General features: G+C 43.4%; 1 protein-coding gene across 2 annotated transcripts in view; it reads right to left on the bottom strand.

Moving 5' to 3' along the window:
* The window catches only part of ATP6V1C1 (ATPase H+ transporting V1 subunit C1), a 388,190-nt gene that overhangs the window by 117,086 nt on the left and 249,894 nt on the right, over positions 1 to 21,210 (bottom strand). For both annotated transcript variants that reach the window (XM_078686908.1, XM_078686909.1), the window contains exons 9-10: positions 13,142 to 13,234; positions 5,142 to 5,235 (exon numbers count right to left, since the gene is read on the bottom strand). In XM_078686908.1, the coding sequence (XP_078543034.1) occupies positions 5,142 to 5,235; positions 13,142 to 13,234 (187 nt within the window). The remainder of the gene's footprint in view (positions 1 to 5,141; positions 5,236 to 13,141; positions 13,235 to 21,210) is intronic.

The raw sequence follows: 21,210 nt of genomic DNA on the forward strand, positions 1-21,210 counted from the left end.
TATCCTGATCAATATGAAGGATAGCAGAAACATTTACTTTAAAAAGGAAACTCCATTTTCAATTAGAACATTGACCGTTTTTCTATATACATGAAGAACTGTAAAAGTACAATAAGCCACTAGTTTAACTCTTTTCCCCTTTTGAAGGAATAATGAGTAAACTAAATATGGTATGCAACAGTCTTACTGAACAAGAATTTGACATTGTCACTATGCAGGAGCCTGTTGCAGCATCTGACAATCCAGGGAGATGACAGAATCATTTCATTTTGACATGTGACAGAGGGTAATCTCTGTTACCATTTAAAAAAAAAAAAAAGGTTTATCACCAGAGAGGAAGCCAAGTAGTTTATGAAGCTAATTAAGATATCTAGAACACAGAACTAAGATTACAGGAAAGTTATTTTTACTTCATGATTGGATCATTGCTAATGTAATAAAACCCAAACAGAAAACAAGGTTCATTCTTCACCCAATGCAGGGACAAAAACAGAAGAAAAGAGTAACTTTTAAAATGAAATAGTAAAGAGAGGGGGCCATGATTAAATTGTACATGTTTTCTGGAGAGGCTTGACCCTTTTAATACTTGCATAATGCTTCCATATCCAAATGTATGCCTGCAGGAGACAATAGCAATCCTAAAAAGGGAACTATACAACATGTACTTATGGGAAATCGATAAGAGTTCAGGGAAAACCTACCCTACAAGAAGTCAAATGAGCTAACCATAGCTGGAGGAACAGCCAATACCAGTTCTTTAATTAATATATGCCAGTACCCATATATAAATATTATACATACATCAGCTTGAACAAAAATAATAAATAAGTAGCGAAAGCCACACAGGCTATCCAGCTCATTAATGTAACTGAATAATGTAAGAAAAACAGCCTAATTTGTTAAAGTAGCATCAAGAAGAGTATCTTTTAGTCTTACAGAAACAAAACAATTTCCGAGGTAAAGAGGCATAACAATGAACAATAAATTTCAAGCGTGTTAAATATGAGGAGAAGTTACATCGCTTCCATGAAGTCCATCTTCAGAATGTGTAAGCATATACAGATTATATACACACACTGACAAAACTAACTTTAGCAATAGTTTAAGACTGCCAATGGACATCGTGTACACCAAAAAAAAAAAACAGACCGGAAATTAACCAGTTAAGGTAGTACAGTATTCTTACTGCACATCAAAAGCATGCACACTGTATACCCTCACATATTTTCTCCACCTATAAAACCTTATTACATGATATATGAAATCACTACTGTTGAAACATATGTTCACACAAAAGGCCCTTCTTTCTAGTGACTCAGTATAATCTCCATTATTTCCCATGCACAGAATTATGTGTCCCTGCAGTCCAGGTAAATCTGGGGCCACGGACATAACAGATTACAAGTTCCAGGCCAATAACTTGTAACAATCAGTGTTTCAACTCTCATTCCAACATGTTTTCCACTGGTATTTGGATGGGGATTTCGACTCGTTTCAGCAGATATTACCTCGGTGTGAAAATCAAAAGCTTGCAATTCCAATGGGCCTGTTAATGAGAGTCTATGATGGGAGAGAAGTGGAAAGCCACCATGCAATTATCGAAACCAAACAGTGTCATGCATGGACCATTTAATGCAATTAGATGTCACATAATTGGAATAGAAACAATGCTATGGACCACGTCTTCAAAGTAACACACTTTCAATAAATAAAATATACACAAAGAAAAAAATATATATTATATATATATATATATATATATATATATATATATATATATATATATATATATACATACACCCATTTACTTCATCCATCATTCTAGTAGCTTAGTCATTTAATCACTGAAACGCAGACAATCGTCTACACACTCACTCAGATAGTTATTGACTTAAGAATTCAACATTTCACACTTTATGGTAGGTCAGAGCTAAGGTTACATTGCTCTCTTAACTGGTCAATTTCCCATCCAAATTCATCATTTAGCTTTTTTGTTGTACACACTATTTTGCCAAACTTTACATTTCTTTTTAGATGCTATTGAGGAGTCGTTGACTAAAACATTAATTCCTTGGAGTACAGATGCCTACCAGTTAGTGAAGTAAGGCAAGAGGGTGAAAATGCAGCAGAATATATTGTGTATAATCATTAGTGACTGTATAATCAGAGGGGGCGTGATGAGAAGTAAGAGCCATAGAGACCACAGCGAATGACAGTCACTTTGTGGTCTCAGTACATATGCTACCCCTCCCCCAATTTTGGTCAAGAGCCATAGAAGGAGTGTTTGGTTACCATCCCCTCTGAAGAATTGACCAAGAGGAGAGGAAACATTTTTGATGCTTCTCCCCTCACTCTACATAAAGTGAAATGACCAGACGACAACTAGAGGAAACCCAATAATGGGTCCTTTAACCAATATGTGCCAGTATCCATATATAAACATTATACATACATATCCTTGAACATAACTATCAATGAATAAATAAGCAAAAGCCACATATCTTATCCAGCTAGTTACTGTATTGTATTGACTAAAAATAAGGGAACCCAAAGTGACAAGGACACTCAATAGACTGCAAGTTAAAGTAAACTGAATTGCTCCTTTCATTAATGATCATCAAACGCCCCAAGCAGTAATGAGCCTCATTAAGTAACAAGCATCACTATTGGCTCAGGAAGTAACAAATATCAATGTGCCAGGGCAGTAACAAGACTCTACAGCCCCAGGTAGTAATAAATATCAGTGGGCTTGGGAAGTAGTACGCATCAATACTGGCCATAGTCCGTAATGAGTTCCGGAATTAGAAAACGCAGGCAGCAACAAGTCTCAATGGAGCCCAGCATTGATGAGCATCATTGGCCCAAGACATTAATGAGAATCAATGGCTACAAGCAGCGATAATTATAACTAGCACTGAACAGTACTGAGCCTCAATGACGTCACAATTATTAAGAATCAATGGTCCCAGGCAGAAATTAGCCTCATGTATCTGACTCCACTAACTAATGAATATAAAAGTGCTGACCAATACCAAGCTTCAACACTCCCAGCATCAATGTCCCTAGTAAGTAATGAGCAGCATTGGTTTTAAACAGAAATGAGCATCCTAGGCCCTAGTAAGCAGTAGGTGCCAATAGCCCCAGGAACCTATGAGAATCAGTGGCCCCAAACAGCAAGGATCATAACAGGCCTCAGGCATTAAAGAGCATTAAGATTAGCTTTAGAGAGGAATGAACATCCACACTGAACACTGTTAGTAACAAACAATGGTTTCAGGCAATAATCAAAATAAGTGGCCACTGTTAAAACTGGCAGACTATTGCTGTTTGGGTAACATATTTGTGGATCTGAAATTACAACTGCAGACAAAGGGCATTCGTAATCCCTCCCGGTGACCTCGTTTGTCAGAAGAAAGTTTGAAGAAAGGGTGCTACGCTATTAGCCATCACTAACTAAACTAAAAAAAGAGGCAATTTTTTCGAATTTTAACAAGGATGCTGTTCTGAGATATTTTTACACTACTTTATAATCTATGGTGATTGCTTAGAATATATATTTATCCCAAGACTTGAATATTTAATTCCCAATTGTGCAGTTTCTCTCGCTCTCCAACAAACTAACAGTCACCAAGAACAATTTCCATGACGGGATGAATGCTGTCGCCACCTGGATGAAGGACAGCTGCCTCAATCTCAACTCAGAGAAGTCCGAAGTCCTGATCCTGGGCTCCACGTCCTCAGCCTGGGATGACTCCTGGTGGCCCGCAGCACTTGGACCCCCACACCCAGAGACCATGCGCAAAAACTCTGCATCATCCTGGACTTCTCGCTCATTATGAATAACTAGATCAACACTGTCTCATCAGCCTGCTTCCACACGCTACGCCTGCTTCGAAAGATCTTCAAGTGGATCCCCACCCAGTTCAGAAAGGCAGTCACCCATGCACTCATCAGCAGCAGATTAGACTATGGTAATGCACTCTATGCCGGCATCACCCAGAACGCCTCCGCCACATTCATCCCAACATCCTCTGCCGCAGCCTTATTTTCAGCCACCTGAGAGACCTCCACTGTCTACCAGTGAAAAAAAGAACCACCTTCAAGCTCCACACATGCCTACAAAGCCCATTACGAAACAGGACCTGCGTACCAACCACCGCCTCACATTCCTCACACCCACCTGAGACTTCTGCTCCACCCTATTGGCCCTGGCCTAAATCCCACAGATCAGCAAGATCACGGCCGGAGGAATATTCTTCCTCTACATCACAGCAAAGACCTGGAACACCCTACCTCTCCACCTCAAGCAAACCCAGTCACTGCCTCAATTCAGATACGACGTCAAGACCTGGCTCTTCGACTGAACCGCAGTGCCTTCAAAGAATCAGCAGGCATTTCCCTCCCCCGTGCCTTGAGACACTTATGGGTGAGTAGTAGCGGTCGACAAGACACTTGATTGATTGAAAGTTCATCATTTTAGTTCAGAGTCTGAGTGTTGCAGATTAATTTTGAGTTCAATACTTTCTGGTTAAATAATCAGGAAAAAAAAGCTTTTATTGCAGTGTTATACTGTAATGTGTTGATGTGGGCCTGATAGGAAAGTATCTCCAGTGACAGAAAATACATGCTCGAAAGGTATATTGAAGTTAAAGGTCTTGGGATCCTGTAGTAGTGGCAAGGATACAGTAAAGTAGTGTGCAGACAGTGAGATTTCACAAGAAATACATTTATGAAGAGAAACGTGGTCACTTACAAGGGACCAGAAAGGTGGAAAGGAATTCAAGGTTATTAAGGAAATATGAAGGAGGCTTGTTTCGCAATATTTCTCCAATGCATTATTTCACCTCTCTGCAGGTGATGTGATGGCTATGAGTTGTGACTACTGCCTTATGGGACTTTAGTTCACTTATGCATGTCACTATATTCGGTTGTAAAAGGAGTCTGAGGTATAGTGCATTCTTGTCCACACTAACTGGTGTAACGTCCTTACAAAAGCACAGTAAAATCTTACAATATAGCTAAAGTAGAACAAAAGGTACAAAATCGATCTACCATCATCCAGGAGTATAATCTAATCTTCCATAATCTGACAATCTGCCCGCAAGGGTGTAATTATTTTAAATATGTTTAAGTGCACATACAAACTGCTTCTTCTTATCAGTAGAGAGCCTGGTCATCTCTTCTTTGTCTGCTTTCATCTCCTCTTCGTTGTACTGGAAATCACGGACCACAAACCTACAAAAGAAGTCATGATTATACACCGAGACAAGGTCTCATTCGAACCATTGAAATGCATATGTTCTAAATTAATTTTCCCGGATCGAGGGAATCCCACAATATTATTTTATTGAGTTTTGCATTGAATTGATTGCACAGTAGACTGAGAATGTCTAGCTTCGGTTTCAAATGTTGTAGTAATTCTCGAACCAACTGTAAGTACCAGACGTTTTGCAAGCTGAAGGTCAAAGATTTGATTTTTTTAATTAGAATGTTTGTTTAGCCATGCAGCATGAGGCCTCATGTGGAAGTATATTTATTGGACAACCCATGCGTGGATTTCATCAACCTCACTTTCAATATATTTATCAAGGTAAGAGGGTTGTTCCCTTTTTGTGTAGTAGGCAATATTTTCTTGCAGTCCCTTCAATCTCCTGCTTAAATGTAATGATCAAGTTTAACTCACCTTTTGAGGGCCGGTTTTCTTTTCTCCCCCCAGCCTTATTTCTGGATGGGGTAATTGAAACATACATTTTGCACCACGATCCTCATCACAGACTTCAAACTTCACCCCATGTGGTGACATGAGCCTTTCGTAATGATTGTGGTCCCATCATGGTTTTGGGCCTCCAGCAGGCAACCTCTCAGGATTTGGGTGTATTTCTTCTTTGCTCTCACATCTTCAAAACGTCTCTACAGCTCTTCGCCAACAGGTTTAAAACTTTAATTTCTGTCTTTCATATACGGGGATAAACGGGTTTTGTGGCATCTTAGTGAGACAGAACCATCGCCCTAGTGGTTTTCCTTATTTCGATTACTTGCCCATTTCAGGGCCACTGGTAATGGCGCAAGTCATGGTGGAGAGCATTAGGTCAGATCGCAATGTATCAGATGAAGCATGACACTACATGAAAAGAACCCCACAGCAGATCCAGAATCTGTTCTTTAATTCTAGATGCTTTTGCTTGATGTTTATATATTTTAAATCCTTACAGTAATCATTTTCTGTTTACTCAGGTCTTCTAACCTTTGGGAAGGGGCCGCTTACCTGCACATATGGTTTGCAGCAGATATCCAAAACTTCTTGCAGAGTTTTTCATATTTTAGTTTTACCCTGTAGAACGTCAAAGCACAAACAGATGGATGGGAGGTATATTTGATAGAGAATGTGGCCGTAGACTGCGTGCAATGCAAGGCCAAATTAAAGAGAACTATTCTCAGCAAGCTGAACTTTTTTGTGCTGGGGCAACCTGGTCCTTCTCAGAGGCATATTTGTTGACTGATGCAACACATCAAACTTTTTCTGGCTGGTGCTTTTGTGTATTTCATATGCAATGGTTTTCCCCACATTGCCCTCTTACTACCCCTAGGATTCTCCCTAGAACCCAACTGAGCTGAAAATATCATCATACTAGTATAGTGAAGCTATTACGAATACTGTAGTAACACTTAACACCTTGTGCATTAATAAAGTAAGGTGTGTTTCACGTACAGTCTAATTTTACAATCATACTGCTGTGTGATTAAAATAAAAATGGCTTGAACATGAAAGTGATTCATAAACTCCAAAAATTTTTAACTTTCGCGGCCCCTTGTGGCCCTCACAGTGACGGTATGTTTGAAGGGTATGAAGAACCCAGTAAAACATCAGAAACAGCTTCCAATCCAATGGAAAAGGAAGCCACACACACCCAGGAACTACAACAAACATATCTTTACTGCAAATTTATTATGGCTGCAGTGGAGTGTGCAAAATACCCAACGTGTTTCAGCATATAGCCTTTACAAAAGAAATGCAAGAAGTGGTGCCGAGTTACTGAACGAAAGGACCCGTAGAGCAGGAGAAAGTGCTACTAAAAACAGTCATCATCTTGTTACATATATGATACAGATACAAAATGCATTGGTAAATACAGTTCATAATCTAAATAAATTGTAGACAATGTCCTGCTTACCCTCTCGGACCTTCCTTGCGTCCTTCTGGCCCTGCTGGATATCCTTTCTGGCTTTGCAGCGCTTTCAGGCTACCAGGTGATCTGTGACTAGAGCAAGGCGCTATCCTGGTCGTGTATGACCACCTGTGAGGCCTTTGCGGACTACCCCTTCCAATGAAAACCCTTTCGACTCCAGTATCTGGGGGTCTACATGAACAAAGGGTTGGACCGCATGGTGGGGGAAACCTCTGCTGGCTCGAATGAAGCTGTACTTTGAGAAGTGGTCCCACCTCGGTCTCCCATTATGTGGGAGGGTGCATGTGGTACGAATGGTGACACTACCACGTTTACCTATATCCTTGGCATGATGCCCTTGTTGGTCACTCAATCCTCATTACGTTCCGTGGACAAGGGCATCCGGTCTCATCTGGGGGACCTCCCGCCCCCGCTTGGTCAGCGCCAAACTCTTGGCCCATCGATTGTGTGGAGGCCTGGTTCTCCCCTCGTTTGAGCACTATGCTCTAGTCCTACACCTCTCCCAGCTTGCTTATATGCTCCTCAGACCTGCCATCGTGGGTGGAGCGTTTCCTACTCACTGTCTTAACTGCCACCTGGGCACACGACCCTGGGTCCTCCAACCTTCCCCCGTAGTTTCCCATCTTAGGACATGAGGTTGTGTCTGCGAGGTGATGTCTGGCTTCTATAGCCTTTTGAACCGTCATATTTTCTCCCTACCCTCTCCTCACTACCCTCTGTGCCACATGGCAAGCCAGACTGCAGAGGGACTACGAGGCAGAGGACTGGGCCGAACTCTTGGAGGTGCTTGACCATGGATCGAGAGAGGCACGGTTGAAATTTTTTCTTTTTTAAATTGATGCACGACTGGCACTGGACCCCCGTGAAGCTGTGAGCAGTGAGCCTGCTGCCCCACGCGACCAGTTGGTGGTGCCCCCACGAACGCTGTGACCTACTACACATCCTCTGTGACTGTCCCTCGGTTGGTAATAAACTGAGCGGAACTCTGCTAGTCACAACCCCTCTCCTTCGCCCCCTGATCTTATTACATGACCTTGCAGATTTCCCAGACATCTCCCGCCTACATGGTCGCCTCTTGCATAAGGCACTTGCCATGACTGAAAAATACATTCTCCGCTATTGTCGTGGCCTCTGATAAGATCAGTAAAATAATCAATAAAACTTGGAAGTTTTGAAAGCGGCACCTTGAATTTACCAAAACCAACTTTCTCTCACAAGAGAGGAAGAAGCCTCAGAGACTCACTTGTCCACACAAGACCTTTAAAGCTGGCAGGTGGGATCAGACCAACTCCAGGGGCTCTCCCTGGCGTAGTGGGGCACTATCTAGTTCGAAATTGTAACGTCTGCTTACTGACAAAAAAACTAAAATTGTAGATTTGGGTGAAGATCTACAGTGGGAATTGAGACAATTCACATATTGCAATAACCAGAGGGTGGTGTATATGATCAATTGCCCATGTGATCTCTGGTACATTGGCATGACCACAAGTAAAGTCAAGACAAGGATTACAGAACACCAGAGTAACCTTGAACAGTGTGGTGAAGTCCTAGCCAATTCTTTGGTTCCCAAGGTTAAAGATGTGGTGCATGCATGGGTCTGAGGGAGCTCCCGGTGGATGGATTTCATTGTGGAAGTGGTGTCCTGGGTGGAGAGGAGATTCCAGGTGGTCAGTCTGCGGTTCATGTCAGATGCGGTGCTGGCGTATCGGTCGAGGAAGTCTGTAGGTGTGTGATGGGTTTGAAGTTTCTGTCTATGGCTGCAAAGTTGTTGCACAGCCTTTGTGAGGTTGTGATGTTGACGCTGGCAGCTAAGGTGGAGAATTCCCGAACGATGTTGAAAACGGACTAAGTTGTTACAGTGCATTCACAGCATGATAATAAGGCTAATGAATAATCTTAAAATACTGAATGCTGCATTTCTATTTACATAACAAATGGGCACAAAGTTTCAGTGTCCCAGGACTTGCCATGCTAATTCTCCATATTTTTACACATGCTGTGGAACGAACACCCAGTAAGTGTTAAAATGTCATTTGGCATGCAAAGCGGGGTTAGGTTTGCATGTAAACAAGAAGTGCGATTGACGGTCCCTCAGGGTGAGCGATTGATGGTCTCGACGCCACCACAGGGTAGGATTGCAGAAATATGTAGACCATATATAGAAAGGAAGCTAAGCCCATTGAATTCCTAACAGACTTCCCATTCCCCCCCGCCCCAGATTTTAACCACACCGAATGGAGCGCATTTTAAAGTAATAGCAGGCCACCGGTCAGGCATTTTAAACTCACAAATAACTCTCCTCTTCACTTGTAACATTGGTTGGATACCATTCAGTGCTCCTGTGTAATTCACAGGTAGCAGCACGGCCCATTCCATAGTGGAGCGGGAAGAACCCAATGATGAAGTATGCCATTAGGGGTAAGCCTGGTGGGTGAGAGTTTTTCTTAGTAGCAGTGCTGCTTTCCCAGTAAAAATAAATGTGGTTAGTTCATTTGATAGGGTAGGGTTCTTCAGTTTGATTACCTGATAAGAAAAAGGTGCATTTGAAGAAGGATGTTCAAAAGATTTCATAGATTCCGTAAAATTGATTGGCCAATTTCAAACTAATGTATGATGATGGAAAAATGTCTCGGAGACTGGAAAGAATTACCTAAATACTAGGGCCTGATACAGATTTTCTATATACAGAGTGGCTGTGGCATTGCGAGTTGCACTGGGGAAAGTAAAGCCATTTTATCATAAATAGGTCAGCAGGCCATAAATGTGATATCTATGTCTTTCTCATTAAACCATCCTCCATCATAAACACACTAAGACTTACACATAAATACTTATTCAAGGCAGAAACGCATTGGTGATCCAGAGAAAAAGTTCATTATCAATAACCATATAATTAAAAACATAAAATACAGTGAGAAGGCCTGTCAGCAGTTACAATGGGCACCTTTCTTCAGGCTCCAGGCAAGATGTGGTCCTGCAGTGGAGGAGCTGCGGACTCTTTCCACTGGAGCAGATGGCCAAGTTGCTAGGACTAATCAAAGATGCAGTTAAAACTTTCGAATGGAGCCGGGAGATTATCATCACTGGACAGTGCCGATTACAATAAGGTGCTAGCAAAAGAGTTACCTCTGGGCTACATTCCCACTTGTAAGAAGACAGGAGTTAACTAGTGAATGGCTTCTATGCTGGTTGTATTAGGAATGCTGCCAATACCTGCAGATGAGCACCAGCTAAAACAGGGTCTGCCCACACAGTGAAGGCAGGTTCAAAAGAAGAGTACGTAACAGAGTTAGAATGGGTTTCTTTCAATCCTGCATGGAGAATGAAGGGAGCAGCTGGAGAACGCGAGGAATCTGTAAAGGACCTTGTTGCAAGACCACAGAATAAGATGGTTGTGTTAGATTCAATTTTAAAGTAGCTTGACAATGTAAAGAAAGCATCTCTGGCGGTAGATGCTACGTTGCAGAGTTTTGAAAAATTGTCAGGAATGGATTCGGTTGTTGAATCAGTGGGCTCAAAGCTTTTTCAACTGGGCAGCGAACTGGATCGAACATAAGAAGAAGAAAAAATAAGCAGAGCAATTTTAAAAGCAGTCTGTTGGAGGCATTGTTTGTTTTAGATAGGATGCTTGAAACACTTGAAAACATTAGGTGAGGTGCTCATATATCAAGGTTTTGGATTACCTGGACCTTGCTCCTGAGATGCCAATGTAGGAGGTGATGGGAGTCTTTTTGTGCAACACCCCCTCTACCCATTCTTTGGAGGACATATACTGTTAAAGAAAGCATGGAGGTTCCATCCAGATGCACAAACATACAAGATGCAAACGAGGGTTGCCCTACCAAAGTGATTCTTAATGATCCAGAACTCCAAGAACCTAGTTTAAAGAAGACACGGGGCCTCAAGTCGATCCAAAATAAATGAACGTCAGAATAAGTGCCAGGAAATTATGGTTGTGCTTGTGTCCATGGGGTATCCAGCCCAACTAAAGTGCCATGGACGAACAATATCTACATTTGTACACAGCGAGAAGCAGCGTATCATCACTCATGCATGCCGACATCACTGAAACTGTAAGCACCTGTAGCATAAAAACTATGGCTTATTTTTGTGTGATCAATGCTCAGGGGTACGGTTCAGCCATTCAAGCACTGATTTCAACAGGAGACGTTGCGCATGAAAGTTGTGACAGTCCTCTTTCCAGTGGTATCTTTCCCTAGTGGATCCCTTCTCAGCTGAGGAGAGATCAACACAATAGGCCAAATGATTGTTTAAATGGGGTGAGCAGTCCCCCTAGGTAGGACCAGGGGCTCCCAGCCAATGAGGGGCCAAGTAGTCTTTCTGCTGCCTTGGGGATAGAAGGCCCACTAGACATCAGGGGAAGGATTCTCAAGGAGAGGACTGGGCTGAGGGCCAGGCCATCATGGCATTGTGCCCCCCCACCCACCCTCACAGAACAGGGGACTATTTTTGAAGCCCCTGGGGAGCAGGTATAGGGGCTTAATCCTAATCTGCAACTCCCAGAGGGGCAGAAAACCAATGAATCACCAAGAATGGCATTGGGTGGTGTTACGGTCCATCATGGTACTGTGCCACACCCACTATCCCCGGGAACAAGATACTCTTTTGGTCCCAAAGGGTGGAAGGGGAAGCCAATTAGACACCAAGGAGAGAATACATTGAACATGGAATAGGGTGGGCGGGCAGCCCATTCTGGCTTCTGGTTGCCCCCTCAACCCAGGCACAAAACATCAAAACGGTCTTTCTGCCATGGGGTCAAACTGTGAGCTTTACCTCAAACCTGAAACACAGGTTTGAGCATCCTGGAAAGGAGTTTAACATAAATAAGGAACTGGAGAGTATCTGGCTCTTCCGGACATCAGCCTTTGTGCTGCCCACCGTCCCACCAAGCCCATAGTGAAAATACTGCCACCATCAGCCACAGCAAGTGAGAGAAAATATGGATTTGTTTTCATGTAGTTTTGACACATGGGCTGTAAAAGAGGGATAGAACTCATATTCTGTGACCCTCGCAGGATGGGAACAACAATTGGGGGTTGGAACAATTATCTGGTTCCAAGACTTGGTGGCGCAACACAGCCCTCTCTGCCACCCCATACGTCAAAACTACACCCAAAGAAACACTACTCTCCTCCCACTTACCATGGCTGCAGTATTTGGTTCTGGGATTGTCGGCAAATACGGAACCCTACCAACCCTCAGCATTTCTGAAAATTTGAATCAAAAGTGATGGGGCTTGGGAGGATCACAAAACATTGCATTACCCAGTACAACCATCAAGACACCTACGCTCAGCCTCACTCGCACACTCCACCCACATTCATTAAAGTAGAGGAGAAGATATTTGTTCTCTTACATCGCACCCAAAACATGGAATGACCTCCCACAAGTCATCAGAGCCTCCTCCTCACTACCTGAGTTTTCAAGAACCTGAAGACCTGGCTCTTCAAATAACTCTGCGGGTACTAAATGTCAACACACATTCTCACACCTGGTAAAAGGTCAACCTTTAAATTAGGAATAATAGTAACTGCTGATGGAAAAATAGTTTCCTGGTACTGTTAAGATTTAAACCGCACAACTTGAACACAATATGAAGCTATGGGTATATAATAATCACTGAAATATTCTTGAATAAAATCCTGCAATGAACTGGGTGACCGTGTAAAAAACAAACAAGAGTGCTAGCAGAATAACTGCAAATTCAATAGGTGTTCCTTCAATCCATTTTTAATTGCCACAATTTCAAAACTAACCATGATCTGAATAATTAACATGGACTACCAAGTCTGTGTGAGCAAGTAAGTGCATATTTGATAATACAATTCATTTGTGATATTGGCTATGGAATCCATGGTTACATTTTTGCTGCTTTGAGGACAGAAAACTCATGCGACATAATATATATGCATTTAGAGGGAAATAAAACTCACTTGTTTTCCCTGGCTTTATGTCGGAAGTCATCCACTGCCTTCCTGAACAATGTCACGCTGCATAGTAAACTATCTTGGTCTTCACAAAGAGTGCTTCAGAAATAGAGAAAAACAAAGAAATTATTAAAGGTGCACAAGGAGGAAGCAGCAGGTCATTAATATTGATAGACAAAATAGCGAATGTATCACTGAGATAATGTTATACTTTGGGATTAGGTATGCCAAAGGAATGCTGAGGGAGAACTACAGCCAACAACATGGTTCAACTGTAAATCATACGTGTCTCAAAATCTAGAAATAGAACACAGATGTTGCCAGTGTAAACCTGTAAATGGAGATTATGTGTGCGACTGCAGTTTCTTCTGCTGCAGGATTCAATGCAAGTTATACAATAATGAAATACCAGGGCACATTGGCAATTAGCCACAAAAGGAGTGACTTGTATGTATGTATGTACTCAAAGCCCAAACCCTACTGTCTAGCAATAGAGTCTTCATTTTCAGAAGCTACCAGTCAAGCAGGAAAACTGTCCAGCAGAGTCTCTTGTAGTTTTGGGAATGTATGTTCTAATAGCAGACAGTAGTCAATCCAAAGCCAGTACCCATTATATTGAGCCATAGAGTGTATAGTATCAATAGATATACCAGAGGTAGGACACCCAGTTAATGCATATAGGCATGGGTATTTCATACTAAAGACAGCGTTCAAGGCATATCCTTCTAGAGTATAAATGTGACTGATATCTCATAATGTCCCTTCTTTGATTTGTCAGTACCTCATGGTAAAGTATTCTGAACACAATCCCATCACGTGCTCTCTGTGTTTGTGCATTTTTCACCTGACATTTTCATGGAGCACTATTTGAATAGACGTTACTTCCTGGCCCACTAATGACATTTTCTCAGTATGCGAATAGTCAATATATAATGTTGTATTCTGATCAGCATCACCCCCAACACACTATTTTTGTGCCTTTCCCCATTGACACGTTCTCAGGAACAGTTTTTTTTTTTGTTCTCTCATGACCCAGGCTAAACAATGATATAAGTACATTTCCCTAAGAAGTTTACCTTGTGGGCATTAGTGCACTTCAAAATCCCCATTGATAAAATATTTGCTGTCCATGCAGCCTGTAGGGCATCTAATTGAACACCATCAACAATACTGGGGCCACATTACATTGGAGGGGGGGAAATAGGGACATAAGTGAAAACTGAAAGGTATTTACCAGTCTCTTTATTACCCTGTAACTAGAAATGAGAGTTCATTTGTATTCATAACTGTTGGACTTAACCCTTCCGGCAGGATCGTTTCAAACATTTTGCCTTTACCTTCCTGTTTTCTCAACCTATTTCTGCTGACCTTTAGGACTTTGCACACTTTACCACTGCTAACAGAGTACGTATGCTCTGTACGTTAAACATGGTGAAATTGGCTTACACACAATTGGCACAATGAATTTACTTGCAAGTCCCTAGTAAAGTGGTACTTCATGTACTTAGTTGCCTGTAAATCAAATGCTACTATTGGGCCTGTAGCACTGATTGTGCCACCTACCAAGCGCCTAGATAATCTCACAGGTGACAAGCAGAAATATACATATCCACCTTACATTACAAGTAGCCCTTTATACATGTCTCAAGCCTGCCATTGCAGCCCTTGTGTGCAGTTTAAACTGACAATTCGACCTCGCAAAATAAACCTTTTGCCAAGCCTAAACCTTCTTTCTAATACATATGTCACCCCTAGGTTAGACCCTAAACATCCCAGAGGACAGGGTGCAGTGTATTTAAAACGTTAGACATGTACTGTGAAGTTGTGTGTGTCCTGGTAGTGAAAAGCTCTTAAATTCATTTTTCACTACTGCAAAGCCTACTTCTCCCATAGGATAACATTGGCCAGCCTTAATACATTTAATAAGTGCTAACTTTCAATTGGGAGCAAGTCGGAATATCAAGTTTGGATTCTAATGAATTGGCATTTAAAACCCTCTTTAATGGTAAAGTCGGATTTGAAGTCTCAATTCTGGAAATGCCACTTTTAAAAAGTTGACATTTTCTTGTCCTAACCATTTGGTGCCTTACAACCTGTTTCCTGGATCACATGATCATACTGCAAGAACTCCTGCGACCGTAAGGAAGCGTCAAAAATAAACATGACATCCGAGGATGACAATGACGCAGCCCACTGAATCCACCGAGGGTGCAAAGCTTTTGAATTTGGTACACTGGCTTTCGTGACTGCCTCCAAATGAGGACAGGGTGTTACCACTAGCATGCGTTTCCCCTGTGACAGAGCTCGTTCCTTAAGAATAGCCATCTGTACAGCAGTTAAAACCTTTTCTATGGTGGGAAACCGCATCTCAGCCGAGGTGTACAAGTGTGACTTGTAAGCAATAGGTACTGTGTCACCTTCATTAAAAGTGAGGTAAGTGAAACCCACCGTCCCAGGAATTATTCTTATGACCAGGTTGGTGTGGTTATCACGAGTCAGTAAATATTTAGAAGCGAGCAGATCAGCCTGCAAGGATTGCAAAATGGCTGAATGCTCAGGCAGCCAGCAAGATTTTGAGAAAGTTGGTTGTATCAAAGCATACAAAGGCTTGATACGCTGGGCATATTCCGGAATGTAAGTTCTGCCGAAATTCAAAAAGCCCAGTAAGGATTGTAATTTTTTCAGAGTTGTTGGTGCGCGCAAATGTGCGCACTTCTCCAAGAAGTGAGGAGCCAAACCTCTACCTTCATTGTTGAGCTCATAGCCCAAAAACAACACTGTGTGTTCAGCAACGTGCGATTTTGCAAAGTTGAATTTGTAACCCATGTCTGCGAAGTTGCAAACAAGAGAATTTACTCGACACAGATGCTCCCAAATATCGTCGTCTGTGAGATATATGTCATCCACATATGAAAAAGCATCAGGGTCGAGTGCCTCCAGAATAGAGACAATTCGAGCGGTAAATACACCAGGACTATTCTTGTAGCCCATTGGAAGACGCCGGAATTGCTTTTGGACTCCAGCGCTTGTAAAACTGGTCCATTGGGAGCTAAAGCTGTCCAATCTGTGGGCATAAAAACCATTGGATATGTCAAGCGTTGTCTTGAAACGCTTACGCACGAGACTATCCACTAGGGCAGAGCCGTGGGTATTCTGTACTGCACAGTTACGGCAATGCGAGTTTAAATGCCGGTAATCCAAAACCAAACGATATGATCCGTCAGGTTTATTCACAGTAAAAAGGGGATTATTCATCGGTGACACACACGTTTCAATAACTCCCTGATATTCCAATTGTTCAAGGATTTCCGCGACGGAAGATTTTGCTTCACGCCGAATGGGATATTGAGGTTGAGGCTGCGGCTGAGACCGCAACGGAATTTCGTGGCAAGGCGACAATTTATCCCAACCACATTGGTTACGGTACAGAGCCGGCGCGAGAGCCCGAGCCCACTCTTCTGCAAAATGCTGCGCATGCTCCTTCGAGACAGTGTTCGCGAAACTGGGTAGGATTACCTCCTCCCCTCGCGGCGCCGCGAGCACAAAAGGTGGGGGCCAGTCAGCCTCCGAAAGTAAAATATCATATGTAGAAGACAGATTCTCCCAAAATACACCTTTAACGGTACGCTGTATGTCACCTTCAATTAACAGGACAATTTCATATAGTCTTTCAGGGGGAGCAAGTCTCGTATCCGCTGTTTCTATCACAACGTAGACATCAGTCGCTGTCACCCTCAGTAGTGGACGCAGCGCCTCTCTGACTATGGTTATCTCCGCCGCGCTGTCCAGCAAGGTCAGAGCCCACGTCAGATTCCGAAGCCGCGTTCTCACGATCTGTGGCATATCGATGCGCTGTTAAGGCTGCGACTTTCTTTTTCGCAAACTGCGGACGCCTAGGCGTAGAATCCTCCTGCTTCACTGCGCCGTCCGTCTGGCGGGACTGGCCACGTCCTTGTTGGCCACCACGTCCACGTCCACCCCCTCCTCCACCGGTCTTCGGGGCCGATGTGTCCTGAAAGGAACGAGGAGAGCGTTGATCAGAACCCTGAAAACGATCAGGCGATTTAATCATCGCGCGGTCGCGCAAATCATAAACTTTTTCGGGTGGCGCAGGAGCTTGTATTGCAGGAAAAGTACCCTGAGTCTGCGTTGTCTGCTTCCCCTGTGTCTGTTTTTTAGGCCAATTTTGTTTCTTGGACTTGGGCCGGGCATCTGTCACTGCAGATTGTCCCTGTGGTTGTTTTTTCTCCTTCACTGGAAAATATTTCAGACCTCTACTTGTGCGGCCAATCGTTTTATAAGCGGCCACCACAATTTTTGCTAACTGGCGGGGTTTGTCGGCATCGGGCAGAGCAGCCAAAGCATTCGACACCTGAAAGTTAACTGCATCTCCTTTAACATTGGAGAGAATGAGATCACTTACAATCTCAAAAGAACCACACAGGCGCATACCCAATTCAACCGCTGCCTCTGGACCGTGATCATTCTGAACACGTCTAACGATTTCAGGCAGGGCAGTCATAGACGGGGTGCCGAAGCACCTTGTATAAACTGCCGCAAATGTTTTTCCCCAGCTGTCACAGTCAGCAAGTTCAGGAGTAATATCCTTCGGTAGAGTAATCGTCAACATTCTATGTTTATCAGCAGGTGTAGAATTCGGAAAAACCGCCTCCAGTTGATCAAACTTCTCTGCTAGCCAGAATGGGAAGTCATCGTTGTCAACAGGACGCGCACCAAAAACCGAATTTACCATCACTGGATTGAGACGCATACCGCCTCGTTCCATGGGAGCGGCCGCACCCCCCTGGGGACCACCAGGAAGATGTCGACCGATGTATTGCACTAAAGCACGAATCACGGAAATGGAAACTACATGCAGCCTGCGAATTTCAGCCAGGGTGCAAGCCCCGTGATTCGGGTGCGGGGTAAAGCCACCCAACGCAGGCCAATTAGTACCTGGAATTGAGAGTGGACCTAACCTCGCAGGGGACATAGAGTGGGGGAGGGCGCCATCAAACCAAACTCGATGCTGCCAATGATCAATAGGTATTTCCAATGCCCTGTACGGCGTATATTCAGCTGGAACATCCGAGGCGGTGTAGGAGTGGAACAAACCAGAATTAGCGTCCACAGCCGGAAACGTAACCCAAGAGTAAAACAACTCGTAAGGAAACGCCGGATCTGCACATACCACGAAAATCACAGCCATCCCATCTACTGGGACCTGGTACGTCTGAAGATGGTTGCGTACCGCTACGCGACTATGCTGCGCAATAGCCACCGCTGCCGCCATTACAGAACTGGAAACAAGAAAAAACAAAGAATACTTTGTAGCACAACTGGGTAGTAATCCAAAGAAACCGTTTAGGTAAGAATCAAGCTTGAATAAAGACCTATTCCAAAAAATAGGTAGGTTTCACCAACACCCCGTTTTCCGGAAACGGAAGTGAAGGGGTTAAGGCATGAACGATAAACTACTCGAGTGTCATGATATAAGACCACCGAAACCGTTGGGCGCCATGTTGCAGGGTTTCTGTACTCACACAGAACTGTGCACAGAGGAGTGGAACCTCGGCAAATTAGGATGTCCCAAAACTTACCTTAGCAACCAACTCACCCCTTACCGAGCTAGCTACAGTGTCTCATTGGACATATCAAACACCCAATGTTTAGACAAACCAGAACATGAACTTACAGTACCTCAGGGTACGTGGGACTCATGAACACTCTTTCGTTATATTATCATTACAAACCAGAACATGGAGTAAAGAAGACACATGTGCATTTGAAATGTTTATTTACTAATGCCGTCTTCTCAGGCGCAGTATCTTAGATAATACAAGTACACTTATTATCAGTAGCAAAATTATCAGCATAGTTACTAAGACATAAAAAGCGAATGGTGACAGCATGTTAACATGCTGTAATGAATAAGAGTTAACAACACTTATATCTCACCCTCCCTGACACATATATTATATTATTAGCTAAGAAGGTCTCTTTGGGTTGTTTTAGGGCGGGCCCATACCTTAGTGTCCTAGCATGAAGGAATCACATCAGCATACACCAGCTCTCTCTGCATGTGCACCGCATCAAGTGTGTTAACTATTCTCCTGCAAAGCAATATCAATCCCGCCTCAAGCCCAAGTTGGCAAAGGCTGCACTTGTGTTATGACTATGAAGGCGTGGAGATCAGACCTCATAACAATTCCATATCGTGTTGCTCCTGAAACTTCAGCACTCTCCGTGCAGACATGTTTTATTAAACAAAGCAGATATCAGAGCAATAACATATTATTCTCACATTCACCACGGCAAACTACTAGGTTGAAAGCTAAGTCAACAAATGAGGGTCGTGTGCAGAAGTTGCAAGAAAGGAAAAATGGCGTTTAAATCTGAAATGTACCTATGCTAACTTAACACGAAATATGGATATATAGGAGCTATACAACAGTAGCTGGCAGTTGGTCTTTGTATATTGCTCCGAGACAGTGAAGCAAAGGAACATAGGTGTTGGCAGGATGGGTCATCTCTGACTTGATGAGGGGGAGCAGCTGTCACCAACCACAATTGCACATCACAAAGGCTCTGCGTGCATACACTCACAAAGGGTTTCACAGTAGTCTATTGTGACACCAAACCGGCTGTTGCCATGGAGGGATGGATGAAATTCAAAAGACCTCTGGGGGGTGGACACCTCCAGAACCTTCTCCTACTAAACAGTGGATATCAGATATAAATATTGGACCCTCAGACCCAATTTGTTAGTAAATCTCTGGACCTGTGGAAGACTAAGATGGACTGCTGTGCTGCTCTGCAAGAAAGACTGCTACTCTGTTGCCCTGTTGCCTGAAGGAAGGACTGGATCTCTATCTTGAACCCAGGACCATCAGAGTGACTTCAAGGGTTGGTTGGTTGGCCTGCTGATCAGAGCCTCAGGGAAAGAAAAGGCTCCAACCACCTGAAACACCACACCTGGACTCTCTCTGCTGGGAGTCCTACCCCCCCCCCCCCCCAAGTGGTACCACCCCAGTCCTGGACCCTTGCAAGTGGTCCTGAAGGTGCTCTGCAAAGGCCAGCTGTGGTCCTGTGAGCAGAACCGACGCAGAACGATGCTTCTCTATGCAGCTTCATCACAAACTTTGCAGGATGACTTATCCCCCTGACTACAATCCTCGCTTTGCAGCCTTGCAGCTCCTCAGAACCGCTGCTGCAAGACACAACCGCGACACAGGATCTTGCAACATCCGGCAAGCCAGGATTTAAGGTACTTTGTTCAGTGGGCCTAACTGAATCGCTATATCCAGCTTGCGCTCCATAGTGGTAAGCCTGAACTTGTGACACTGTCCTGGTCCGGCGTGATCAAATAACCACAGTTGGCGCTTTGTACTTCTAGGCACTATTTTTACTTAAATATTTGACATTCCATATCTCCGGTATTACTGATTGCATTAGATTTTACTCCATTTTTCAAAATTGGTGTGGAATTTTTCTTGGATTGTGCTTTCCCTTTATTACTGTTTGAAGTGCTGAAAAAATGTTTTACTTATTGCCTCCAAGTTAAGCCTGCCTGCTTTGTGCCAAGCTATCAGAGGATTGAGCCCAGGTTAATTTGGGGTTTACTTGTGTCTCACACTGACAGATTGTTTGCGCTGATTGAGTAGGGTTTCACCCCCTCAACTAGGAACCCAACTTCCGACAGAAACATAACAATAAAACACACTTTACAGAAACATGAGCATTGTGGTGAAAGCAAACCATGGAGATGTGACCAACTTGTGCAAAGGGTATAAATGTTCCAAAATAAGAAGTAATTCCATTCCTTGAGCCATAGCTGTTTATGGAAGTCACACATGTGACACTGACAGATGTTCAATCAAATAATAGGTGTGTGTTTCGAAGTTAAAGATAAGACAAGAATGAAGTCGAGGGGCGTGGCTTAACCACCGACAGGCATGGCTGCTTCAGCTAGGAGCTCCGCGCCTGCCTCGGAGGTTTTATCCTGTGCTAATACCTGGGGAGCGGCGTCTGTGCCCTGGAGGGGCTCCCTGAAGCTGTGGTGCCGCCGTTGGGCT

Source organism: Lissotriton helveticus, chromosome 4_1, assembly GCF_964261635.1.
Source record: "Lissotriton helveticus chromosome 4_1, aLisHel1.1, whole genome shotgun sequence".
In the NCBI taxonomy this organism is placed as follows: Eukaryota; Metazoa; Chordata; class Amphibia; order Caudata; family Salamandridae; genus Lissotriton; species Lissotriton helveticus.